Source organism: Anser brachyrhynchus, assembly GCF_964034855.1.
Source record: "Anser brachyrhynchus genome assembly, chromosome: 9".
Classification (NCBI taxonomy): Eukaryota; Metazoa; Chordata; class Aves; order Anseriformes; family Anatidae; genus Anser; species Anser brachyrhynchus.
Genome location: NC_137703.1, coordinates 1568601 through 1595031, shown reverse-complemented (window position 1 = coordinate 1595031; position 26431 = coordinate 1568601). Strand labels below are relative to the sequence as shown.

Sequence of the window (26431 nt, the reverse complement as noted above, 5' to 3'; positions counted from 1 at the left end):
CAGAGAGCACTTCCCAGTTCTAAACAGCAGCTTTAAGAGGCACACAAGAATTTTCCGCAGCAAACTTCTCTGATATATTTAAGGCAACATCGCGACAAGCTTTGGAAAACACTTGTATACGAGATACCAGACAAAAAGAGGGCATATCCTGTTCTATTTCTGCACCAGGGCACGGTTAAGCAGCCCTTTGCTAGGAAGTAACCAAAGCCAGGCACCTACCGGTATTTCACTTTGATCCTGTCGTTGTCGGGGTTGCAGTAGAGCCTTTCCAGGTGCTCCTGGGAATCGTTGGTCACGCTCTGCCAGCTCTGAGTTGCCGTCCTCCTCACCTGCCAGTGATAGGGCAGCACCGTGTGGTGTTTGGGACAATCACTGCCATAAACACACGCGCCCTGGAGAAAATCCACACAGATTTCTATCCCATCCTCCTGGTGGGTGTGATACTGCAACTGGTTCAGGAGCTCGAATACCAAATCGAGAGAAGCCTCCTCGCTTTTATCCTGGAATATCCCGGCGCTGAATTTATTGCTTGGGTTCAAAGCGTATTGCACGGGACAGCTACCCTCCGGGAATAAGCCAGAGGTGTAGCTTTCCAGAACCTTGTCTGGGAACAAAGGACAAGCTGCACCATCGCTAGGAGGTGGGTGCAAAGGGTGATCCTGGAATGATTCAGCACTTGTCTCAGCAGCGGTTCCAGGAGGAGTTTCTGAGGAGAAGCCTCGCTCCCCTGCCTGCACCTCCTGCTCAGGGTGCCCAGGAGCAGGATGAGCCCCCGGCAGCTGGGTCTGCACATCTGGGGCTGAGGGCACCAGCACGGCCACGTTACTTTCTGGCTGGGGGCACGAAGTACTGAGTTCCAGAGTCTTTTTCACAGCAGGTTCACATAAACCACTATGACCTCCACCACCCTGGCCTCTGGGCACAAAGACCCTATCCAGGGTCCCGGCTCCCAGCAAACTGGTAAAGATCGGCCGCAAGGCGCGCAGAGTTTGTGTGTCCAGCCTCTTCTGCACTTGCTGCTTCTTCTTGAAGCAAGGCTTCACCGGCGGAATCTTCTCCGACAGTCTTATCTGAGGAGGAAAGTCCTCCGGAGGAGGGCACTTCATTCCCGGGCAGTGAGCCTGCTGCACAACACACGCTGCCTTGGCTTCGGTGTCCATCAGACACACACTTTGCTCTCTCCAAATCACTTTCAAATGTCCCAGAGCCTCACCAGAATCAATCTAGGGCAGAAAGGAAAACAAGACAGTTAATCTCTCTAATTGCTCAGGGTTGACACGAACAAGATCACCCCTGGAGAGGATTTCGAGCCAGCAACAGCAAAACTCCTCCCCTCTCTGTGACTGCGGGTAGCCCCTAGGCACGTAAAGCATGAAACCAGCTAAACTCCGGCTAATTAATCCCAAACACACACTCATCAGCTCCTCACACATGAGATCTCAGAGACACTCAGGCACGCACACACGGTCCCTAAGGGGGGCGGGAAGGGGATGGGGCGATGCCCTCCTCCCCACGATGATGCTCGCTAGCGAGCGGCACTTTGGCTCCTTACATTCCACAAAAGCAGGCGCCGTGCTGGTCACTTCTACGTCCCCCCCAAACACAGCCCCGAGACCAGGCGCGTGGGCAGACGCGCAGCCCCAACGCTCCCACCGCGCCGCCCCTCCTCACAGCGGACAGACGGACAGACGCTCTCCCTCCATCCCACCATACCTCCTCCGACCCGATCCCGTACGCACCCCCGGCAGCACCGCTGGAGAACCGCTGCCTTCGCTCAGCCTCGCGCCCAACGTCCCGGTGCCCAGAGCGGGGCCGGGACCCAGGGCTCGCAGCCGGCAGCCGCCGCTCCCCCCTCGCGCACCCGGCCGTGCCCGCGGCGCGCTGCCTGACTCACGCACCCGGTGACCCTGCGGGGCCGCGGCACGCCGGCACGCCGGCTCGCTCACCTCCTGCCAGCCTCCGCGGCGGGGCCCAACGCCGGGTGGCGAGGGAGGCAAAGGGGGGCCGGCGACTCGGGCACGGAGACAAACCCGATTAGCCCCCAAGATGAAAAGTAAATTTTGTTTTTTTTTTTCTGAAGTACAAATAAATGGTACGTCTCGTAGGTCGCCGGAGAGCAAGCCGTCTGCCTTCTAATCAGGAGTCACGTAACATTTGATTACCTTTAATTAGACCCTCTCCGCTCGCCCTGCCCGGAGCCTCCAAGGCTGGCGCGGAGCCCACTAAGGATCACTTCCTGGTCAACGCGTTCCAAGCAGAGCGCCTGCCCGTTTCAACCCCAAATCAGAAAACTGACAGAATTGGGCATTTGTCTTACTGCCGAGGATCTGCTCTGGACAATCTCTCACCCAGCCTCCCCTGTTTTGGAGCACGCACTGCGAGGCTTTCGCATTGCCCTGGGAAACGGCACTGTCAGGGCAGCCAGGAAAAAAAAAGAAGCTGAACCTCTCTGCTTTCCTGCTCCTACATTTAAAGCCACCAGTAAAAGCAAACTCCAGCATTACTGTTTCTCTTTTATCCTCGCACACACATAGCAGGGAACGCTCTTCCTAAGGGTACCGTAAGCCTTCAGGTAACTCCAGAGCCTTCAGCCCCCTCAGCTGCTTCACCTCCCCGTGCCCAGGCTCAGCGCCCCGCTGTGCCGGGCAGCGCCACGAGCGACTTAGGGTCTGGTTCAGCTGTGCCTCCATCGCTATTTCAACGCCGGTTTGCTCACGCGGTTACTTTATATTAGGGAGCTGCCCTATGCATGAAGCTGAGCCTCCCGGCGCCTCTACGGACAGCAGGCAGCGGGCACAGCGACAGCAGGGCTGCCCGCTCCGATCTCAGCCGTTTCACGTCCACCCCCCGGCACCACTATTTAGAAGCGACCTCAGCAGCCACCGAGCGCGGTGCCCTGCTCGCACAAGGCGCCCGGCACAAGGAGACCTCCTGCTGGGGGGGGGGCTCAGCCCCTCCGCACCGGACCCCACGGCTCCTGCCCCTCGCCGAAGGGGGCGAGCCCAGCGCCCGCGGGATGGGGATGGGGTGGGGGGAGGCAGGGGGAAGGTAGGGGTGGGGTAGGGTAGGGTAGGGTAGGGTAGGGTAGGGAGAGCCGCCCCGTGCACACCTACCGGCTGGCTCAGCGGGGGCAGCACGGCCCCGCCGCCCGCGAGGGGGCTCGGCCCGGCCCGGCCCGGCTCGGCTCTGCCCGGCCCGGCCCGGCTCTGCCCGGTTCGGCCCCGCTCCGCTCCCGGCAGGGCGCTGCCGCCGGGGCCGCTGCGGGCGAGCCACCGCCGCCACCGCCGGGCGCGGGCAGCCTCCTGGAGGGGCGGGCGGCAGCAGCGAAACGGAGGGAAAATGGGAAAAAAAAAAAAAAAAAAGCAGGAAAGAAAAAAAAAGAAAAAAGAAAAAAAAAGAAAAAAAAAAGAAAAAAATTAAAAAAAAAAAGAAAAAAAAAGAAAAAACTAATAACGATAAATATAAAAAATTAGAAGCGCCTGCCCCGGCCGGCCTCTCGCCGCAGCCTTCCCAGCCGCTGAGTCTTGCCCAGTTGAGCTGAACTGAGCCGTGCCGTGCCGAGCTGTGCTGAGCTGTGCCGTGCCGTGCCGATCTGATCCGATCCGAGCCGCCCGCAGCGCCGCCAGCGGCCCCAGCGCCGGCCGCGCCCCCCCTGCCCCCGGCGGCCTTTAAGCGGCGCTTCCGGAGCCGCCGGGCCCGGGGCGGAGCCGGCACCGCCCGTGCGGGGACGGGACGGGAAGGCACGGCACGGCTCGGCACGGCACGGCCCGTCCGGCAGCGCCCCGGCGCTCGGTGCCTCCCCGCGGCGGGGCCGTGGGTGCCGTGCCCCCCCCCCCGGGCAGCCAAAGCCCTCCCCGAGCCCACGGCCCGCCCCGCAGCGCAGCCCCGGCCCGGGAAGGGCAGGGGGCACACGGCCGCTGCTTCTTTTCCGTGACAAGCGCAGAAGGCAGGAACGGCTCACTCGGCCGTGAGGCACCGATAGCTCGCACACGGGTCCGGAGGCCGCCACGGCTCCCCCGGCGGCGCTGCTGCAAGGGGGGGGCGAGGCGAGGGGCAGCCTGGCACTGCCATCCCTCCCCAGACAAGCGTGTCACTAAAGGAAACACACCATGGCACGGCAGCAGGACACGCAGCCGGCTCTGAGGCCGCCCCAATGAAATCTGTAAAGAACCTGTGGCCAGGGTGGAAGCGTGACCTCATTTTTAAACACACGCTTAAGCCTTCAGCGAGCGAACACCAGCTTTCATTATTCCTTCCAAACGGCAACCGCCTCAGGGCGAACGCGGTACTTCGTGGTTCCGACCTGCAAATAACGCAATCAGCAGCAGGCACCCTGATCTGCTGCGGAAAGAGGGGGAATGTCTCTGACTCCAGTGCTCGCAGTTAAAACAAGGCTTCCAGGCTGACTGTTCCAGTGGCGGCCACGAGACCTTTTCTCAGCACCTGCAGAACGGCCATCCTCAACTGCCTCCAGCACGTCACATCGCAGCTACGGCGATTTTCCGTCTCTGTTTGGTACGAAGTCGACAAATGGTGCTGGGCGCTGAGGGATGTTGCGGAAGCAGGCGGCTGCACCTCCTCAGCTCCCCCAGAGCCATGAAATCCCAAGCCCGGCTCGTTTAGCTTCTGCTGCCCCCTGCGTTTTCCAGGGAGAAAAGGCAGAGGAACGGGCGCTGACACGAGCTCTAATTTTAGCTCCATGTACTGGCGGATAAGCCAGCAGAGGACAAAGCTGTTAGACGCCACGCTGCCCTCCGTAACTTGTCCCCGCGCCGCCAAGCTTAGGAGGTAAATACAAGCCCTTTAGTCAGCTCCCCCATCACCCAGCTAGCCGAACCTCCTCCAGTCAGCCCTTCACGTGTTCTCGGGGTGCCTTCACCTACAAGATGCTAGATGTGCACGCCTGCATTACCACACGGGAAAGGCTACGGCTCTCATCACGGAAAGGCAACGCTGAGCCATTAAAGGGCTCCTTAAAACCATTAAGAGATCCTCTGCCATCACATCGCAGGGAAGAGCTGCTGGTGGCGGCTAGCAGGGGGCACGAAGAAGCCCTCCCATCAAAGGTTATGAACCTCTGCAGGGGGACTTCTGGGGATGCTTAACAATCCTGTCTTCAGGTAGTTTTATGTACGCTTCACAGATTTCAAGACATTAAGAAAGAGAACTCTGAGCGAGATGCTCAGCGACACCGCCCCCGGTGGGTTCGGGGCATACAGAGCACCAGCAACCGGCCCCCCTCACACCACAAATCAAGACGAGAACCAAATTGTCTTCAGTGGTACCTGGGTTCCCTTCATGAACTTCATTTCTCCCATTTCATGACACTTGATGACGATGAGTGCTAATTGCCTTCAAATAACATTTCTAGCCCGACCCCTGTTCCGACAGCCACGTGCCAGCAGACAGGTTATCTCAGCACCACGGAAAAACAAGTGTCAACGACGCAGATTTTTTTTTAACAGACGGAAAAAAGAGGATCTCTGAGCAGTTCACTGCTATTAAGATGTGCTGACTCTTCCCCTCCTATTAGACTTTTGCAGGAACTGTGCAACAGTCCGTTTTTCATCACACTCAGGCTATGGGATGTAGATTTCTTTTCTCTCCCTTACAAATTGCACAAGTAAGACACTTCGAGTCTATTTCTATCAAGTCTCTTAATTCCAGGACCAGGAATTTTAATTGTGGGTTGGTTTTTTGTCTGTTTTGTTTTAGTTTGTTTTTTTAAGAATAAAAAAAGTGCTCGATGTGTTGACATGAAGGTGAAACGATGCAGGCCGCTAACGGAAATGAACACGGAGGAGGGCAGCAAGAGGTTAACACCGGCGTCCTGGTGGCCTTTGTTGGAGTGACACCTAGTGGGCTGGCTCTCGCTTCGCTCTGCAGGATGCAGGAGGATGCTCTGAGGATGAGGAGAGCAGGAATTCCAAGGTGCAGCCCCGCTGGATTGAACACATGCTCTGCTAAAGTCTCTCTCCGCTAGCAATGCTCAGCAACGACCGAATCTCAGCCACGCTGGTTCCTGCAGCTTTAGGTCAGGAGGGCCTCCGGGGAGCGGCGCGGGCTTCGTGCCGTAGCCTGGGAAAGCAGCTGGGACCCCACCGCTCAGCGCCACCGGGGTCCTGTGCCCGCCCCAGCGGTTCCCATTCCACGCTGCCAGCGAGCAGCACCTTTCGCATCCAGGCCCAGGCCATGAAACGACAAAGGTTTATCACAAAGTAGAAAGAGAAAAAAATGGTAGCAGTCATACTCAGGGCCAGAGTCTCTGGGGAAGTTGCGTTTCTAGGTGGAGGGCTTGTTCCTGCAGCTGCACCAGTCTGAAAGGCATTAGTGCCCAGAGCACAATGTCAGAGGAACAGCTGTACTCAACCTTGAATATTACCTTCACTCTCACCTCTAGAGTTATTTGTCAAGTCCTGCATGTGATACTGCTTTTTCCAAGGCAGGTGTCAGCTCCATTTTGTATCTGGGATAAATGCTGAGTGAGTAAGCCCCCGAGAATCTACTTATAAACATCATTTCGTACCTTTGGTCTACATGCAGAAGGAACTATCAACAGAAACTTTTAAAATGTTAAAGGAGGAAACGGGAACAGACGAGATCATTTCAAGACACCAAAAACGGGTCACATACGCTACACCGAGCTCCCTCCAGATGCAGCAAGTGTCACAGAAATCCAGCAGGTTTCAGCTTTTAGAGACTGAAGGTGAACGTAGCAATCGGTTATTGCAGTTCAGTGTTCTACAAAGCTAAAAAAGAACAGCTGATGGAACACCAGCGCTGGGTGACGCACTCTCCTTTATTCACCTCAGCGACCACTGCAACTATTTTCCCTCTTCCTAACGCAGAGAAACGTAACTCAGTCATTCTCCCCTGCTTACAGCGTCTCAGAATTCCTCTCAAATCCATGCCCAGGGGAGGAAGCCACCCCCTCAAGCTGTCTGGGAAGAACACTGGTTCAAGGCCAGCCCGCGGACTGTCCCTCCAGCTGCGACAGCTGCGCTGTTTTGGGGGCTACGCTCTAAGCCCCACCCGAGAACAGATTTGTCTGAAAAATAATACAGCCAGATTGTCTCCAGTTTTAAACCTCAGACTTCAAAGAAAACAAAAAAAAAACAGCACAGAGAGAACTGAAAGGCTTCTCATCCACCTATTTCGCAGAGACAGCAGAAGCCACTCAGTTTATGAGCGCCGTGCCTGTTCATTCAGAGGAGGCCTTTTGTATTTCAGCAATCCCCCACCAGCTGATCCAACTTCAGAGCACTAATCCCTCCCGGCATGGCAAACTTCAACACCTCCAAGTAAACACGGGGATTGTGGAATACGAGAAGGGTTCTGTTTTCAACAAAGAGGGTTTTTTTTTCCCCCAGTCTTAACTACAGTGAAGCTCTTTGCTCTGCTCTGATTTCGTTGTTGGACATCACAGAATCGCAGACTGGTTTGGGTCAGAAGGGACCTCACAGCCCGCCCAGATGGGGTCCCAGAAGGGTCCCCAAATCCCTGACAAAGCCTAGTCCGTTGGCTCTGCAATGAACGCCGTTCAGAAGTCAGACTGAATGCAGGTGTGAAGGTGCAAACTGAGCGGTGTAAGGCCATGGAATTTAATTCCCAACTATCAAGTACCGCGGGTGTAAGAAGCACAGAAAATCTGTCCAGATTTCTTCTAGCCAGAACGAGGAGAACACACAATTCCCCCTGAGGATAACAATAAACAGCTGCAAACTGTCGCAAAGCTTTTAGACCAGATCTATACTGGTCTCAATTTTGGTGCATTACTTCAGTTAAAGCAGCAGAGCAGACACACTCTGCCTTCCTCCCCACAAATGCCCAGCTCCTTCCACCCCACACTGCCGAGACACCAATTACACCCCAGATACTCAAGCACTGACCTGCTGGAGACCCGTGAGATAACGGGAACCGCCACGTAGCCAGAGCAACTCCGCATCACACCACTGGAATTTGCTACTGGAGCTACAACGGCGCTGCAGCTCCCCAGCCCCAGGGCACCTATGGGAAGAGCCACCACAAAACTCTCCTGGTCCTGCTCCTCACCCGCCTTGAGGCTGCCCCCTGCCTGCGCTGCCTCACAGGGGCAGCCCCTTCTGCATGTTAGGGATTCTCTTAGGATTTTGGAACCTAAAGGAAGAGATGGCACGAATCAACCAGCTGAAAAACCAAACAAACCTAGGAATACATCGTGGAGTCGCTGTGCTGCAGCCTCATGATTATTTTCCCGTGCACCCTAAGCACGCAGACCGTCAGAATCCAATCGGTAACACACACCGAAGTCAGACGGTCAGACTGATGACAATCGTTCTTAGACCCCGGGACATTCAGATTCATGTTAGCACAGAAGGTGACAACCACAGCTTTGCTGAGGAGCAGACGGTTCGGTGCTTATCAGCTGCCGGGCAGAGCCTGCTTTCCAACCCGACACTAACGTGGCTCTGAGTCTGTACTTCGCCCAGGGAAGTGGAGACAGCAAAACGGGCAGAACAAACCCTGCTGGGAAATGCCTCTGCCCAAATTTACAGCTTTTAGCTTAGTCCAGCTGAGTTTTAGAAGTGTGAGAAGCAAAGATAAGCCTCGTGTTTCCAGAATACGTACCACTCCTTCCGCGTTCTAATATGAAAATTGGTAAGCAACATTCTTCATAACTTACAAGGCTGACAGTACCAACATCTGTGTTAGCAGAACAAGTTTCGCCTTGGGAACAAGAGCCATTGCTCCTCTGGTTTTGAAGCCTCATGTCCCCAGTGGCTTCTGAAAAAAGCTTCAGATAAGATGCATTCAGCACAACACGGATTTGGGTACTTAAACAAAAACTTGAATTGCTTTGGCAGAAGTCCATGTCCCAATTTATTTTTGGGGAAGCGAGCACGACACACTTAGACTGAGCATGAGGTGACAGTTTTGTTGTATGCGATGTTCTGCTTACATTCCTGTTACCCAGTGCCAAGAGTTTTTTTTAAATCAAAGCGCTTGTTTGTTTTTTCCAAAAAAAAGTCTTTCATCATTCTTCTGCACAAAACAAAGTCACACTTCATCTTAACGGAGAGCCAGATGGGCACCAGGCAGACTGCGTTCCGAAATGCTACCGTGCTGCTCACGTAAACCCAAACCCTGAACAAAAACTTAATTACATTCCACCACAACACACATTTACCCAGATGAGCGGAGGAAGAAATCTGTGCAAAAACACGGGCAACAAGCCGGAATATTAAAACAATCTTACACGTAATCTGTCCTGCGCTTTCCAACTACTTTTGACAACTCTAACAACACACTTCAATAAGGAAATTCCTATAATATTGATCGAATGGCGATGTTACCCACTACACATTTGGTTTTAAAGGGTTTTACAAACAAGATTGTCAAGAAAGTCCCGTGCAATACACACGTGCATGCTCAGAAGGTTAAAGCCCTTGAAACAACCGTCCACTAAAATGCCTCTGATGACCTCCATTCCCACGGAGAAAATTATTTAATTGAAACAGTCTGAATTCCTTTTCTGTTACTTTTAAGCAAGTTTATCTTTTCTCCGTTTTCAGACAGCCACAGAAACGTTTAGAAATTAAGAAAGCACAGCTCAAATAGTTTAATCCAGCTAGGTGTGGGAGCCATCACCGATTGCTCGAGAGCTGCGGCAAACAACAACACCAAAGGGCAGCAGCCGAAGCCCCCCGGGCCGCCACCCCGAGGCCCCCTGCCACACGCTCCCAAGCGATGGGATTCCCGTCAGCGGTCGCAGACCCGTGACAGCAGGGTGCCTGCGCGCGGGTGGCGCTGCCACCAGAGTGATGGAGAGCAAGGGGGTGGATGAAGGGGCGAGGCGGGTCCCGGCCTCTTCGCGGGGGCACAGCACGCTCCGTACTCACCGCTCGGTCTGCTGGCGCTTGGCGTTACTGTGCTTCATCTCGGCAGGTTACTGCGCTTCTCCTCATCGGGGTCACCGTGCCTCACCTCATCGGGGTCACCGTGCTTCACCTCATTGGGGTCACCGTGCTTCTCCTCACCTCACCAGCTTGCGGGGCAGCCCGGGGCCCTGCTGCAGGCACAGCCCCGTGCCACGGAGGGAAGCCGGCCCCAGCACCGGGCCCGTTCCTCCCATCGCTCCCCGCAGGTACCAGCACAACGCTGGGGATGTTCCAACTTCACGCTGCGCTCGGCGTGCGCCACAACACCGCTGCACTCGGTGAGAGGAGCTCAGTACAGGGCCGAACAGCAGAGCCCCGCTCCGCTTACACACGTTTTCTAAGTCTCTTCTTCGTTATAACGGGTACAGGCGGTGACACGAACCCACCTCGTCTCCAGCTGCCCTGCCCTGCCCTGCCCTGCCCTCCTCGTGCTGCGGACCTGGGGGCCATGAGGCGAGGCGACACGAGGTGAGGTGAGATGAGGCGGGGCGAGGCACCTCTCTCCGCACCGGGGGCGCCCTCAGCCCGGTCCCAGGTCTCGGTCCCGGACCCAGGTCCCAGGTCCCAGGTCCCAGGTCCCGGTCCCGGTCCCGGTCCCCGGTCCCCGGTCCCCGGTCCCCGGTCCCCGGTCCCAGGTCGCCGCATGTGCCCGGTCCCTGTCAGCCCCCTCCGCCGCCGGAAGTCCCCTCGGCGGGTCCCGGAAGCGACGGGTCCCGCCCCGCCCCGCGCCGCCCCGCCCCGCCCCGCCCCGCCGCGGCGCTCCGTGAGGTGAGGCAGCCATGGCGCCCAGGGGCGGCCCCGGCGGGCGGCAGCAGTCGGAGGAGGACCTGCTGCTGCAGGACTTCAGCCGCAACCTCTCGGCCAAGTCCTCCGCGCTCTTCTTCGGCAACGCCTTCATCGTCTCCGCCATCCCCATCTGTGAGCGCCGCGGGGGGCAGGCACCGGCACCGGGACCGGCACCGGGACTGGGCCGAGCCGAGCTGAGCTGGGCCCGGGGAGCGGCGCCCCCCCCCCCTCAGGGCTCTGCCCGCGGCCCGGCTCCGTCCTCACCCCCCCCCCCCCCCGCTGCCGACGTGGCGGCCCCGGGCCGGGCTGGGGGCGGAGGGGGGGGCTGCGGGGTGCCGGGGGGGCTGCGGGGTGCCGGGGGGGCTGCGGGGTGCCGGGGGGGCTGCGGGGTGCCGGGGGCTCCGCGCGGGGCCATAAGGCGCTAACGCTGCCCGCTGTTCGTTTCTGAAGGGCTTTACTGGAGGATATGGCACATGGATCTCGTCCAGTCCGCCGTGCTGTACAGCGTGATGACCCTCATCAGCACCTACCTCGTGGCCTTCGCCTACAAGAACGTCAAGTTTGTGCTCAAGCACAAGTAAGCGCGGCGGCTCGTATCAATTAGCGCGTCGCGAAATACGTTTGCGTTGTTTTCATGAGTAAGAACACGTGAAACGTTACTCTGATGAGCTGTTTTATGTAGAAGTGGAAAGACATCCAGCACTTTGTCTTGCTTTTTGCTGCCTTCGCAATTCATTGCATTAGCTGCTGAATTGCATTAACTTACACCAATACAGAGCTTAAGCTGTGACGGCGTGAGGGGGAAAAGTTACAACTGTGGTGTTTAACCGTGACCTTCGCTTCTTGACTGCTTTTCCATTGCAAGTCCGTGGTGGGAGTTTAAGGTGTGACACCAAAATGTCCGCTCACGCTTTTCCTAAAGCTGTTGCCTGTTACTGCGAGGCCGTTAACTTCAGCGTGGGGGAGAAAGGCACATGGATTGTGTACTTGCCAGGCTTCTTTGGTACCCGTAAATCCTAATTTGTTTCTGTTACCTCTCGTGTAATTAGGGAATAGACTAGCCTTGTCAGCCAGCAGCACAATGAAACGGCAGAACTTGGTCTCAGTGGGTATTGCCACAAACTCCATTTGACAAGCACTGCTCCTAATTTAATTGCTGCTTATTGTTCCTTCAGCCTGGCAAAGCTGTTCAGTATCGTGGCTGACTTTTATTCTTCCCTGTAAAATGCCACTTCTCTAGTCACATTTTTTTTTTCATTTTGCAACAAAAATGGTGTTTCTTACAGGGTGGCACAGAAAAGAGAAGACGCTGTTTCCAAAGAAGTCACTCGTAAGCTTTCTGAGGCAGACAACAGGAAGATGTCCCGTAAGGAGAAGGATGAAAGGTAACCTCTTGCTGCCTTTCTCTTGTTTTAATAATGCCTGGCATCTTTAAAGCTCCGGGTAGGATATTAGACACTGTTGCTTGGCTGTTGTTTTTCTCTGTAACTAGAAACTTTTTCTTCTGGTAAGTTAAATTGTTTCTTTTTTTTAATGGTAAGTGGATTTTTTTTCCCCCCCTGATAAGTAAAAGCTATTTTGTCAGCTTTTCGTTCAGCTATAAATCCTTTTGAATGATCAATGAATGGTCTTAAACATCAAAGCTGTTACCAGTAAGGTCCTATAAGGCAGCCTCCCAGTCCCTGAGGTGCAAAGCAAAACACCTTTCAGTACAGGCCCGCTGATAGCTGCCTGAAGGGAAGCGGAAGGGTAGGGCGCATGCGACATACGTGGCGTAGTGGACTGCAAGTTCCTGCGGAGCGCGTTTCCTGCTGCTGCTGCGCTGTGCTGCTCATCGGTGGTTGCCCTCGGCACCCCCAGTGGTTGTGACTGGGAAAGCAAGTGTGCAGATTTCCCCCGTGATAGCTCTGACGAGTACCCGGGCTGTGCCCGATGAGCGTCAGACAGTGCTCCGTGTTCGCGTAGGTGCCTGTCGGGGCTGTGTAAGACATAAGGAGGAGGAGAACTAGCTTCTCCCTGGAGCAAAAAAGCCACACCTTCCCTTACAGCCCAGCGTGCCGTTAGTAGCTAACAGACACGAACCTGCAAGCACTGCTATTTATATAGGGCCGGGTTTGATGCGCATGGAGAGAAGACAAATCGTAAGTAAATAGGCAAGTGCAGAGAATGCGCAGAGTTTTGTCTTTAACGGATGAGCTGACCGGTAGTTTCTGCTGTGCTGTCTTTTAGAAGCTGGCTGTGACAAAGAGCTGCAAGCTCTTGTGGTCAGTTACACTTCTGGGTGTCGGTCTCCTCAAATGGTGGGTGTGCTGGGCTGTGCCTTGATTTCAGCGTGTGAAATGATGTCTTTACCTGTTGGTAGAATTCTGTGGAAGAAAAATGAAGTTGCAGATTACGAAGCAACAACCTTTTCCATCTTCTACAACAACACCCTCTTCCTGGTCTTGGTCATCATTGCTTCGTTTTTTGTGCTGAAGAACTTCAACCCCACCGTGTATCCTTTATTACCACGCCTGGAACAACCGAAGCCCTGTTCCTGTTTGTTGTCATTGGTAACTGTATTTATCAGCTGGGTTGCAAGTGGACCCCGCTGATGGGTGCGGTTCATTTTAGTACTTCAACTTAGAAACACTTGCATGTAAAAACAGAGAATACAAAAAGAAAAAAAAAACACATCCAACTCACATAAATATTTATCATCTGTCACTAGGTGGTTTAAAGATATTACTTGGGCAATCTACAAAAATTCTTACGGCTTTGCCATTTCAATATTGTAATTATGCAGTAAGGAGGCAGCTCATGGTCTTATAGAAACAGTGTATCAGGGTTAATTGCCATGTGCTGCTACATTACAGAATTGTTTAGTTTCAGTAAATTTACAAGGTTTTTTTTGTTACTTAAATATTGCTAGAAACACTTCTAAGAGAACAGGTTAAACTTTAGGAGTGCCTTTGTTCTGAAGTATTTGATGACTTGCTGATAGCCTTGATGGTAAGCTGTATTTCTAGTTACAGTGTTGCAGTCCTATTTTAAGTCTACAGAGGAAGACTGTTTCAATTTGTTCTTTTTCATACAACTTCTACTAAATGTTCTCTAAAAAAAAAAAAGCAGCGGTATCTTTACATGTGTACATCCTTAACCTTCTTCCTACAGAAACTATATCCTTTCTATAAGTGCTTCGTCTGGACTGATCGCCCTGCTATCCACAGGATCCAAGTAGACACAAAAAAACCCACTGTTCATTCTTGTGGCAGCGTTCAACTTCCATACAAAAGCTTAAGGGAGGAATAGGAATACATGTTTTTATAATGTGACTGCCTGAGGGTCTGGGGGGAGGGTTTCAACAGAAAATTAGTGAATTTGGTATCTTTACATGGTATTATTCAATAAACGAATCAAATTTTTTTACTTAGCATTGAAAGGAGATGGCACGTGAGCCGTTATCAGACAGCCTTTCTGAAGCGCTTCACGGGTGGGATGATTCTGCAGACCAGTAAACACCACAAGCAGACCGTAAGGGGTGCTGCACAGCAGCACAGAGCAGCTGTAGTCGAACCCTGTAACAGAACTTGCCTGTAAATTCGGTGGCTATTGTAAGAGCCAAACTCCATGGTTGTGAAAAGTGACAATCCGTCATTTATTATTGTAACGTGCAAAGTTTTAATAAAAAGGAGGCTTTTTGTCATTTAATTTCCTGTACTTCCTTTGTCAGTTTCTGAAAGTATTTCTGTGGGTAAGCAACGTGCATAGGCTTGTCACCTCTCTGCTTCCATTAGAGAAGAGGCTTCTACAAGTCAACACGTTTATTGTTTTCAGTGGAAATACTCCTCATTTTTAAGTAACTTTGAGTCAGTAGAGAATCTGAACAGCATCTCCTAAGAAAACATTCTTGAATTTGTTTGAATCTTTTTTTCCCCCCATTCATTTCTGAAGTTATAAATCAAAAAACCTGCAGCTTTTCCTAGCATGACTTAACTAAAATGCTTCAGCTGGCTTTTTGTAATGGGTTTATCAGGCAATCCTTTTTTTTCCATGCCATCAGTGAGGCAGCTGTTACTTAAAATGCTAAACACTGCTGCTATTAATGGAGCTGTACTGTAGAAGTCACAGATACTGCTGTTACAAACTTCAAGCTGTAGGAAGGAAGAGAAAGCTTATAATCAGATTTAACCTAAAAATTACTTTGCTGATCTTCGTGCTTCAATAAGATTCATCCTTATGTAAAATTTATTAAAGAAGACTCTGAAGTTCAGGAGCTACTGCAAGGCAAGCCAGATAGCGTACGCTGCTTGTAACTTCTGCATAGGAAATGCAAACAGTTCTTTTTTCTAGGTAGTCAGGTAACTTTTCAGCTTCGGTAGTTTCCTGGTCTGACTTGCACCACTGATCCTAGGGCTAGTGCCCACGAAGCAGAGTTCAGGCCACTTACCCATTTAATTTTCAGAAGGAAGGTGACGGTTACTCCTGGCAGGCCTGGGGAGGGGGCCCCGAGCAGTGACAGGCCTTGGTACGGGAGGTGCTGGGTGCTCAGCGGCCGCCGCTGCTCGCTGTGACCGACCAGCCCGTGTCGGACAGGAGAGGCCGGTCGCTGAAATGCAGTGGGGCTTCGGGGAGCTGCCACAAGGATGTTCTCGTGTTGGTTTCAGGCCAAAGCGTTACGTACGCCCGACGCCTGCTGTAGTGGGCTAACTTCGCTGCAGAATGATTCACGGCTGGTTTCAACGCAAGCCACTGCTTTATCATAACCGGTGTCACCATTGGTAACAGAGCTCCAAGTATAGAATCAGTTGCACAAAATGCTTTTATTGGGTCCAAGCAGAAGTCAAAGTCAGACTGCGTTTCTTGATATACAGCAGCTAAGTTCATTTACACATACCACAGCTTATTGGGTTAAATACAGGAGAGAACAAGTCAAGTATTCGTATCTGTTCACGTGGCCCCCGTGAGCGCCGCACGCGTCGCAGATATCCTGAAGTTAAGAGGAATAGCATAGAAGGGTCCTATGAATACTGTACATAGCTGTACCTCTAGGAATTATGTCCCTAAAGTATGTTTCAGTACCAGTGTGAAGGACTAACCGAAATCAGAGGCGCGCTTTACAAAGCAAACTAATGGTAAATACGGCATGGTTCTGAAGGTGGGCAAATTAATAGCGAAATGTTTACTATCAACTGCTGTAAAGGATGAAATGCTCACAAAAGAACTACCTGCGTCTTAAAAATACAATGCATTTACTTATGCCCGATTCCAGAACAAGTTAAAGCAAATGTAGCCTTCCACCAAAATGCACACCTGATTGTTTCTGGTAGTTTTCAGCAGCTATGCACTACATATATCTACAAGTATCTGTATCCTCAAAAGCTCATGGATATTGAAATTTGCAATAGCTATGTCTACAAGCAGGCAAAAGTAGAGGCAGGTTTCTAGAAAATGCAAAAAACTATTTTACCATGGATTCTTGGTTTAAAGTTTATATAGAATTAAAATTTTGCAAACAGGAGTTGTTTGTCTTAACCCGACATGCATCTGGGGGTTTTTAAACTGTGCTCTTCTGGCTTCTACTTGACATAATGTCTTAAGAGCACCCCATGGCTGAAATAATTGTCTAGTTAGCAGTTGAGCAATAGAATGTATAACTAATTCTCTGACTTAAGTTCATTTTTCCATTACAAACAAAATCTAAAGCACGTATTCAGCATTAAAAAAAAGCAAATGGAAAATCTGAACTTGCCCATTCTATCTGTTAACCTAACTGAAGAAACTTTATAGTTGAGAATTCCCGAATGTGGTTTTATTAAAACCTAAGTTGTATCTGGCTTTTCTTCATTGAAAAAATATATCTGTACATCCTTCTTTAATTACCAAGTACCTGAAGGTTATAAATTATTTTTTGCTTTACATGTGTTTTTCACAGCACAAGCATGAGGTGCTAAGAGGAAAGTAAAAATTAATGAATTCCGTCGAAGGTAAGAAAATACAAGATAGTTCTTGCTTGTAAAGGAGATCAGCTGTGCTTTTAAACTTCACTGCAGATTGGTAGCAACAGCACACGTCTCGAAGGATCCAGTAACAGTAGACACGGAGCAGCAAGCTGCTGACTGATTCTAATGACCGGATATTAACTCAGGACTGTACTTCTGTACAGAGCACTTATTAAACCATGCAGTCCAGGTAATTCATGCATTGCATTATGATCTGTAGTCCTTCTTGCTGTAGGGCTTATTTCCCAGAATATTATCTATTTCATTTACAATATGTGATGTCATCTTTGGAAGAACCTAGGGGTAGAAGAAAGCCAAGGTTTAATCAAGCTTCCATTAAAGACAGTCACAGCTTTTTCCAAAATTAAATCTAGATTTCATCAAAGAACGTCTCCTCTGGGGCTGTGTGTGTGAGAGACGTATTTGAACATTTATCTAATAACAGTTTTCCTCTAAGGGAAAAAGGTAAAGCAACTTTGTGCTGTGAGACAACCGCAGAAATGCTTGTCCTGAACTCTGTGTGCACAATGCTGCTCGACTGCCGCGGAGGCGGCAGGAACAGAGGAAGCTCTTATCTGTGAACAGCAACAGAGGCAAGTTAAGGCCCTTACGGGCCCTGAGCTTTTCTCAGGCCTAGTGCTGAAGACTTAGCGTAGAATATATCATAACGTATCTTGACATCAGGCCACTTGCTTCTTTCAATTAAGCCTTGAGGCAAGTAGCAGAACAGCCCACTGACCCTGCTGACACCGCCCTCCTGTTGCTGAACATGGACACAGCCGCTGCACAGGGGTGTAAGTCACGGTGAAGTGCGGTAGGTTTGCTTAATTAGTGTGTATAAATAGCATTGTAAGAGGCCTGAAACAAAACGCAAAGCAGTAAAACTGTTAAGAAAACAAGGGCACTAGTCTCAAGGTATGCCAACGTTGCCTTGAAGTAACGCAGGAGGCAGGCAGGAGCTGCCACGCGGCCGCCGCGAGCACTTGCCTGTATGGCTCCCAGGTTCTCTATCAGCTGCTCCGGGTTGGAAGATCCTAGAAGAACAGAGCTCACCCCCTCGTTTCTCAGACACCACGCTGGGAACAAAGTCACAGGATGGTTAGGAACGAAGGGTTCACTGCACTGCATTACTGCTGATCCCGGTAATTGCCAGAACTTCTGTCTCTATCTGACAAATAACAACAGTATTTTTGGAAGCTGTCACTTCCCGGGTCCCCTCTGAGTCATTCCTAATCCAATTAAACAGGATAGTCACGCATCGTGTCGATGCTTCCTTTTTCCATTTTTAAAAGCGCTGTCTTTCGTTCCTGTTCTTCCTCTTCCCACGGAACGAGAGCTGGGGATGCCTGACCTACCGCGCCCGCACCGGTCACCGCCTGACGGACTGCTCTTCTCCCGGCCCGGTTCCTCGGTCAGCTACACAATTCTGTCAGCTGGGTAATTCAGGACTACTCGATCCAAGGAAGGCGTGCCCCTAACATCTTCTCACCTGGACCCTTTTTTCTGACAAAAGCAGGGAAAGGCACGGCGCCACCGCAGCCCCTGCGCTACCGCTTACCGACTGCCAGCTGAGGTAGTGTGCAGCCCAGACGCTCCGCGATAGGCGAGAGGTCCTTCAGCTTCGTTTGCTGCTTTCTTCCCTCTTCACTTACGATTTTTTCTTTCAGCCACTGGTAGCACTGGAAGTAAATTACATTGCAGTCAGGTGTCGGTTTTAGTCGACCAAAGTGGAAAGGTAAGGGCAATTATCAACACCTCTAAAAATCATGCCCAACCCGGGAGGTAACCGGGGGATGAACAACGCGGTGCTCTGCTACCTGAAGCGGTTGTGGCAGGGGGCAGGACGTCGCCCTTAGCAGCCCACGTCCGTACTGCTCGGGCTGTGTGCCACTGAGGGGCTCAGCCTGGAATCGGGACCCCCCACGTTTTATTTTTGGGCCGCTGGAGCCAATTGCAATTGGAAAAAGGTGAAATATTGGTCAACTGCAGAAGATTTTTGACACCCCACTTCCTCCCAGCAAAGAAGTGAGAGAACATGTGATCTTGTTCAAGGCTTACTGCTAACATTCGAGATTAGAAAATTAATTGGAAGAGGCTGAGATTTCGGTTCTCCCAGCTCCAGACTTGAAATTCAATTCTGATTCACTGATTCAATTCAGATCCCTCTGGGAAATGACGCCTTCTCAGCTAGTTTGCAGCAAATATTACATATTTTGTTTTGAAAGGTGTACTTTGCTTTGAAAAAAAAATCACAAATGCAATGAAATGCCACGTTTGAAATTCATGATGCTTGTTAGCAGCTCAGTGCACACTGCGCCTTTCCTTTCAGCTGATGTACTGGGATTTTCAAGTAGGTGTTCTCCAGCCCTGAGAATAACGTCAGCCACCTAAGGGAGATGTGATACAGGAGCGGCACGGCTTACGGAAGCTGTGAGAGCTGGCCAAGAGCACCCCGGTGCCCAAGAGCAGGAGCTGAACCCACGGCCAGCCCCGACCCGCTGCCAGCCCAGGGGCCAGAGGAACCGAGCCCGTCCGTGCAGGGCAGCCTCCAGCCACAGGGCTGCTTTTCCTCGGCATCTGCCAGCCCTCACTGTAGCAGCACGTCCGCTCTTCTGGAGCATGTGAAAAAATACCTTTAGAGCTGCCCTGGAGCTTTCGGGGACCCCGTTGCCGTATTTCCCTGAGATGATCCCGCAGGCCAGGGGAGACCACGTCATCGCGCCCACCCCTGCGGAGAGGGCAGAGGTGTTAGGGCACAGGGGAAAGCAGAGCTGGGTCACAAACGGCACCTTCAGCACAGAGCAAACAACTCCTGCTTATTTGTTTGGCAGCTGCCAGTGCTCTTCAGTCCCTTCAAGGGTGTCGAGAGCATCTTCCTGGCAGACAGGGGTTTGCTTTTCTGTATTTTCACGGGGTGCCCTTGGTGCTCATCCAAAGCCTTCCTGTGACACCTGCACGGACCGCGGGGTCTCAGCGGGCAGAAGCAGCCACTCCAATTAACGCCCGCTTCTACCAGAGGCACTAAGCCAGGCTTCCTTTAGGCCATTAGCGAGGCACTTGGCTCGCGCTCTCCACCCGCAGCATGGGCGTGCAGGGAAGGGCACTGCTCCCCTCGGGAGCCTCCGGTCTGACCGTTCTTTATTTCTCTCTGAAGATGAAATAGGTAAAATGCACGGCCTCAGACTTTACCGATTTTGTGGTACAACTCCGGCAGCTGAACCTCCACTTTCTCTCGTTGGAAAAGGTGGTACTCAGCTTGCTCGCACACGGGCGGTATCATGTTAAACTGCCTGGCCACGGAGTAGGCTTCCTGGAGGAGAGAAACCAAGCAAAAAACCACGGCACTCGCTGAGAGGCTCTCGCAGGACATAATTGGACAAGCCACCCACAGACCGGCCTCCTCGAGCACGGGGCTGCCAGCAAAAGGGACTTTTCCTTACCATGATCTCCATGGCGCTCCAGCGTGACGTCCCCCAGTACATCGCCATGCCCTGGTTTATTACGTGTGTCATTGCTCGGACGATTTCTGCAGGAAAAAAAAAAAAAAAAGAAAAAAAAAAGTATGAGAACTCTGCAGAGCCAGATTTATCAGCACCAAACTCAGCCCGGGGCAGCTTGGCTCCGTGGCCAGCGGGCAACAAGCCAGGTAACAGCTCCACGGCTCGGCTCGTAACGGGGCTTCCCGCGACGCTCTGCTTTTGCCACGCTCTCCTGCTCGAGCAAGGAGGGAGAAGCATTAACAGCGTAAATGTAAAAAGTTCTATCCCCCAGTTGCTTAAAAACTTTTACCAACAGGCTATTGTCTAAATATTATCCCATAATAATATCCCCTCCAAAATTTAACACAAGAGGGCAGCACAGTCGAAAAATAAACTGAAAGTGCTGCTCCAGCCCCAGCCCCGCACCAGGGGCACGCTCATCCAGAGGTGCCCGCGCTGCAGGGACAGGGCCTCCCTTCGTTCCCTGTCCATTTTCCACCCTTGTCACAAGAGAAAATCTTGCAGCTCCTCTGCTTCCTTTCTTTATGCCAAGGCAGCCCTCAGACAGAAGAGGCTGGGTGGGTTCTCGTCTGGGAATGGGGTGCTCCCAGCGACAGAACGGCGTTTGAAAAATGGCACGGAAAAATATTTAACCTTACAGGTGGTGCGAGCCCCTAACAGTGCGTTGTTCAAACCGACAGAAATAAGCTAAGTGGGGGCTGGGAAGCAGAAGCAAACAATCCCCATTGCCGTTACACACGAGGCACCTCACGCTCAGCGGGCGCTGCCAGACTGCAGCGCGCTGGTCCTCGGAAAGCTGCAAGAAGGGAAAGCTGCAAGAAGGGAAAGCTGCAAGAAGGGAAAGCTGCAGGAAGGGGGGAGTTCGCCCCTGAAATCCTGACCCAGGTGAGGTCGCTCAGCCCCGCTCAGCACCCAGCTGCACAAAGGAGCCTGCCCTGGGTCCAGGTGTTAAAGCTAGAGGTAGCGGCTGGGGCTCCTCGGGCGCGGTGCTGGGCACCGCTACCAAGAACAAGATAAGCTGCCTCGTATACATGAGGATTCTCGTCCTATTTATGGGGAATAAAAAAAAAAAAGCTTGGCAGAGGGTAGTTTACACTGCCAATCTGGAGGTTATTGTGAGATTTCTCCCGAAGGCAGCGACAAGCAGCTAAACATGACGAAGTCTCCATTTATAACCCTCGGCGGGCTCTAAAAGCGCAGCGTGCCTCCCGCACGGGCAGCTGGCCTCGCGTCGGGAAGGCAGAACTGCTCCCGACGGAAACATCGGCTTGAGGGCTCCTTCCCCCAGGGAGGGGGAGAGTTCAGATGCCAGATATTGTTTTCCTTCTTTTTTTATTTTTTTTTTTAAGAGAAAAAGGGCTGTGGTGTGAAGCTGTAGGGTGATGCCGGAGGGTTTCAGTAGGGTGATCCTGTAGGGGAATTCCTCCCTCCCCCTGCAGCACCCGCTTCTCACTGCTTTGGGTCTTCTGTTTTTGCTGTACGATCATTTAGGAATTTTATAAGCATTTTATCATACACCTCTTCCACATTTTGGTCCACGGTTGTTTTCATTTCTCCCACCTCTACTCCCTTCAAGAAGGACTGGAGTCAGCTCAGAATAAATGTATATTTATACTCTTGTTTACCAGATCCTTCACCCTTGGGTACGCCTCTGGGGCGGTTTGTGAACAGCACCCGTCTGGACCACTCAATCTGCTCGCAGGACGGCAGAGATGACAGCACCTCAAGGAGAGGCTTTTTCAAAATGACTGCTCCGAGCCCCGGCAGGCAGCCTCCAGCAGCGCAGCGTCAGCTCGGGCGCCGCTCCTGTCCCCTCCCGGCGCGTCTGTGGGGCCGTGGGCTGAGCCCCCCCGCCCCAGCCAGCGCTGGCTCTGCTCGGCTGGAAGCGTCGCTCGGGGCGAAGAGAAGCATCTGCTGTCACGGCCAGGGGATCGCATCTGCAGCCGGAGTAACGAAGCGTGAAGGGTCAGGAACAGAAGCGCCCATCTGAGCAGACCGTGGATATCTCCTCCTGTCAGAAAGGGGACGCTTTTCCAGTGAAGTTTTTTAAAGCCCAGAGCTGACAAGGCTCATCACGAGAGGGAGAAGAAAAGCGGCAGGTCTTTTGCCAAGAGTTTGAGCGTGTCTGGACTTCAGTCAAGTGTCCCCAAGCCAAAGGACGCCTGTCTGGCGCTCAGCAGCCCCAGCGAGCTGCGGCGCCCGGTGCTGTGAGCTGGGGTTCATCCGGACAGCTTCCATCCATCCCCTCTGGCAGGCAGGGGGTTCCTCGGGCGTGCTCTGGGGTCGATGCTGCCCGTCCCTGTCCCTGTCCCTGTCCCTAATCCTGCCCCTGGCGCTGCGCTCGCTGCCCGGCTGGGGCCCTGCACAGCCCTTCCTGCAGGCGCTCGTCCAGCAGCGCTGCACACACGGGACACGGTGGGCTGCAGGAGTTGGGAAGCAGCTATTTACTCGTGGGAAAAGCATGGCCACTTAAGGACACCGAGCGTAGCTGGGATTATGCCTTGCGAAGGTAGCTTAACACTTGCTGTGCGTGCCAGATATTGCCGAACCGACAGATGGCTCAACAGATGCTCTGGGATGGAAGTGGCTTAGTAGGTGAACCATAAAAAAAGCACGAAGTACATAGAAGGAATAAACACCGCACCATTCATAATAAAAACGTCCCTTTTCTCGCCCTGCTCCAAGTCTCGCCAAGCCCCACGGTTCATAACGCTGCTGCCGGGCTCCAGCACCGTGAGCAGTATCCGTAGCTGCTGAAGAGCCGCGGGCGCCGGAGCTCGGCTGCGCTGCGCGTGCGTGGACGGCGCCTCCACAGCTGGCGGAGCTCAGAGGTGCTCCTGCCCCCGAGACACGGCCCGCCACGCGCCCTGACCTCGCCACGCACTGCAGATCTGTGCTGCCTTTAGGGTCCCAGGCACGTTCCTGCAGCCACGGCTGCTGGCACGGGGTCAGGGCCGGGGTAACGCAGCGCTCCCGGGGCCACCGAGGTGCTTGCGGCTCCCGGAGCCCGGGGGGCAGCCAGGCCCCCGCTGCGTTTGCCACGTACTCGGCCGTGACAGCCCTGCTGCCTGCACCGCTTTCTTCTGCCCGTTCGTTACGCGGTTGCGGAGCTGATCTCCCCCTGCCACGGCGTGCACGGCTGCGTCAGCTCCCACGTGAGAGCGGGAGAAATGGGAACTGCTCCCCGTTAAGCCATGCACTCACCCCATAACGTACCGGTGAGGGCTCCTGGCTAACCAGGGCACACGGCCACCTACACGATGGGCGGTTATCAGCCGAGAAACATCAGAGGGAACAGACACCGTGGCTCTCATGCGTTCCTAAATACCTGCCCCCCTCACCGAACTGAACAAGGACCATTCCCCCCAGCTGCCCAGAAACCTGGGCGACGGCCCCCCAGCAAGTTCTCATTTCACACCACCCCTCAGAGGAGCCGCCTGGGATCACACCCTGCATTTTCACATTGTGAGGAGCAGGCGGATCCCGGCTGCCTGGGGACAGGGACGGGGACAGGGATGGTGCAGGCCCGCTGCCCTCCCCAGAGCTGGCTGCAGTGGGGCAGGGGCGCACAGGTGTCGTTTGGCGCAGAGGTCTGCTGAATGCAAACACAAATTCATTTCAGCTTTGTCTGAAGCAATTGGGAAAAGGAAATTAAGGAATGAACAATGTTAAGGGCACCACTGGGATTTAAAGAAAATTTCAATTCCCATTTAAGAGTCACAAATTCCTTTCATTTAAGTGTAAATATATAGGACTCCAGGATATCATGAAGCAGGTATTCTGTATTTAAGCTGCCGCGCCTGAATATTTAATAAAGATTTGCTTTTCATTTCCTACCATCAGAGGCATAAGCCGGTAAGCCAGGATCAGTCGCACGAAAACCTCCAGCTAAAGCTCCCACTAACCTTCCATGGGGGTGTTGTTGTCGGGCCGGTTGGCGAAGACCACGTCCACGTACTCCAGCTGCAGCCTCTGGAGGGAAGCCTTTAATCCTGCAAACGGCAGAGCAGAGAGAAGAACCCCCGGGGTTGGCACGGGAGCACGAGGGGGGCACCGTGGTGGGGCTGGGGACAGCCCCCCTCTCTTGCAGGTGTATGGTTTGTATCTGGATGCACATATGTGTACCTGTGTATATGAATGTATACACCCACACGGTGCATCAGAAGGATACTCCACATCGTGTAATGTTGCCCCATATCTGTTCAGCCATTTAGGACTAAACGTGATAATTTGTGCTTCTGTTTAATTACACCAAGATTCGGGTGGGAAGACGCCTGCACCACGAGTGCCCGCGGTGAGCCAAAGGGTGAGCCAAAGGGCAGCCGCCAGGGGCCGAGTGCAGGTTTTGTTTCAGAGCTAATCTAACACCCCAAGGGGGGTCACCTCCCATTTAAAACAATAAATAAACCCTAATTGCTTGCCAACAACCTTGCTGGGGGCGCGCTCTGCCTCCTTCACCTCCCCGCCTGCCGGGCTTCCTCGGCTTCTCTGCGAGCAGCTGATGGGAGCCGGCATCCAGAGCCTACGTAGGTATGTGCGTGTGTGCAAGAGATAAAAAAGAATTCCTAACGCTTATTTTCTATGAATCTTCCCAGGAACAAAATGTTTTTTTATGAATGTTCATGAAGAACAAGCCAAAATAGAGCAGTCTGAAAACGTTCGCTGAATTCTGAGATTAAAAAATGGCTGTTTTTGCCAAGTGTATTTATAGAAAATAGCTACCACTGACCTTAACGTTATTTGCTACTTTTGCTGCGAAACCATTCCAACTGCTGCCAGGATTTTTCTGCCATTTCACGAAGCAGTTCCTCCAGGAACGGGAAGCGGGTGGGCTCCGAGTGCCCGCGAAATGGCTGCGGTTCCCCCAGGCACCCCGGGGGCAGGGCCAGCAGCCCGAACGCTGCACCAGGGGCTTCATTCAAAGGGGCACTGAATAAAACGGGGCTAGAACCTTTCCCCAGCACTACCCTAACACGGAAGGCACACGTCAGTGCGGCTGAACTCCGCAAGTGTGAAGTGGTGGAAGTTTTCTAGGGCAGTTGCTCCTCGCTCGAAGCGCTCCCTGTTGCGGCTCCGCTCGCCGGGCGTGCTGTGGCCACGCTCATCCCACAGCGCCCGCTCTGGGCAGCGACAGCCAGGCTGTGGTGTGGGCAGCACTGAAATCCCAGGTAAGGGCGGGTAAAGTAAATATACCGGTAATATATTCCATATAACCTGTTTTATAATACAGCAGCGTGGCAGAGCTGTCCCTACCCCTTCTGTCTGGAGGCTGACACCACGGTACCTAGCATGGACGAGCCCGAATTTTCCTTTCCTAGCTGTTTCTGGCAGCAAACACTGCCTTGAGCAACAGCCCCGGCAAGCAGTGCGGGTTTATCCCACAAGTCGGGGGGCAGGGGCAGCAGGGAGGGCTCGGCCTGACCCCGGCTCGCTGGGCACGGCTGAGCCAGGCACGCCACAGCCGGGCTCGGGGAGCTTTGGCAGCTCGTGCACAGCTCCAGGGGAGCCTCAAGTGCTTCCCACGCTGCTCGGTGCCAGCAGACAGAAGTGGGTCAGACAGCACCGAGGGGCGGCTGCGGCGAGCCGTGCCGCGGCGCTGTGATCACAGGTGCACAGCCTGATGCTCCCTCGTGCCCCGTGCAACCACGGAGAGCCCCGTCCCACGGCTTTGTGCGGCTCTTCCCCCGCACATGCCCGTCGTACCGGGGGCGTTTATCCCGCAGCAGCGAGGGGGACACGGCAGCGGGGCCCTGCAGTGGTGGCTGCTTTTTGGGGAGGGCCGATTGCCCCACGGCCCCGCACACACACCCCGTCAGGCGGGACGGGGCAGGAGCAGCCCCCGCTGTGAGCCCACTCTCACCGTAACGAGGTCACAGCTGACGCTGCGCATCCTTCCCACGACCGAAGCGTGTCTTTTCGCAGGCGCTGCTCTGTTTGTGCCCTGCCTGTACAACGCCGTGCCACGCGCCCACCCCGCATGGAGCGGGGGCACCGCGGGATGGAGTCGCGGGGCCGCGGGGAGCTGGGGGGAGCCTGCTGGGGTGACCCGGACCTGTCCCGACAGCACAACGCCCGGCCCAGCACCCACCTTCGATGATGTGCTTCCGCGAGAGCCCTCTCTCCGTTTCAGCCCTGCAAAGACAAAGCGGGGACACACGGTTAGGGGTCCGAGGCACCAGCCACCAGCAAGAAGAGACGCTTGAAACGCCCCCAAACAAAGTGACAGCATTGGCCTGGGGAACAGTGA

At 53.4% G+C, this 26431-nt stretch overlaps 3 protein-coding genes across 6 annotated transcripts in view; 1 reads left to right on the top strand and 2 right to left on the bottom strand.

Annotated features, from left to right (window-relative positions):
* TIPARP (TCDD inducible poly(ADP-ribose) polymerase) overlaps window positions 1-10589 on the bottom strand; it is a 30857-nt gene extending 20268 nt beyond the window's left edge. Inside the window, exons 1-3 of one of the 3 annotated variants that reach the window (XM_080604774.1) lie at window positions 9988-10589; window positions 9879-9939; window positions 220-1223 (exon numbers count right to left, since the gene is read on the bottom strand). In XM_080604774.1, coding sequence (XP_080460900.1) covers window positions 220-1160 — 941 coding nt within the window. In that variant the 5' untranslated portion in view covers window positions 1161-1223; window positions 9879-9939; window positions 9988-10589. Of the gene's footprint in view, window positions 1-219; window positions 1224-3113; window positions 3622-9878; window positions 9959-9987 lie in introns of those variants that run through there. The other 2 variants (XM_080604773.1, XM_080604775.1) reach the window with 2 other exon arrangements.
* A 49-nt stretch (window positions 10590-10638) lies between these two features.
* Window positions 10639-14393, top strand: SSR3 (signal sequence receptor subunit 3). Its single transcript, XM_080604778.1, has 5 exons — window positions 10639-10835; window positions 11154-11280; window positions 11990-12088; window positions 13066-13197; window positions 13857-14393. The coding sequence occupies exons 1-5, from the start codon at window positions 10697-10699 to the stop codon at window positions 13921-13923; spliced, it is 564 nt and encodes a 187-aa protein (XP_080460904.1). The 5' UTR covers window positions 10639-10696; the 3' UTR covers window positions 13924-14393.
* A 1093-nt stretch (window positions 14394-15486) lies between these two features.
* KCNAB1 (potassium voltage-gated channel subfamily A regulatory beta subunit 1) overlaps window positions 15487-26431 on the bottom strand; it is a 43333-nt gene continuing 32388 nt past the window's right edge. For both annotated transcript variants that reach the window (XM_080604776.1, XM_080604777.1), the window contains exons 7-14: window positions 26273-26316; window positions 24090-24176; window positions 20125-20210; window positions 19874-19994; window positions 19318-19412; window positions 18243-18363; window positions 17672-17760; window positions 15487-16981 (exon numbers count right to left, since the gene is read on the bottom strand). In XM_080604776.1, the coding sequence (XP_080460902.1) occupies window positions 16892-16981; window positions 17672-17760; window positions 18243-18363; window positions 19318-19412; window positions 19874-19994; window positions 20125-20210; window positions 24090-24176; window positions 26273-26316 (733 nt within the window). In that variant the 3' untranslated portion in view covers window positions 15487-16891. The remainder of the gene's footprint in view (window positions 16982-17671; window positions 17761-18242; window positions 18364-19317; window positions 19413-19873; window positions 19995-20124; window positions 20211-24089; window positions 24177-26272; window positions 26317-26431) is intronic.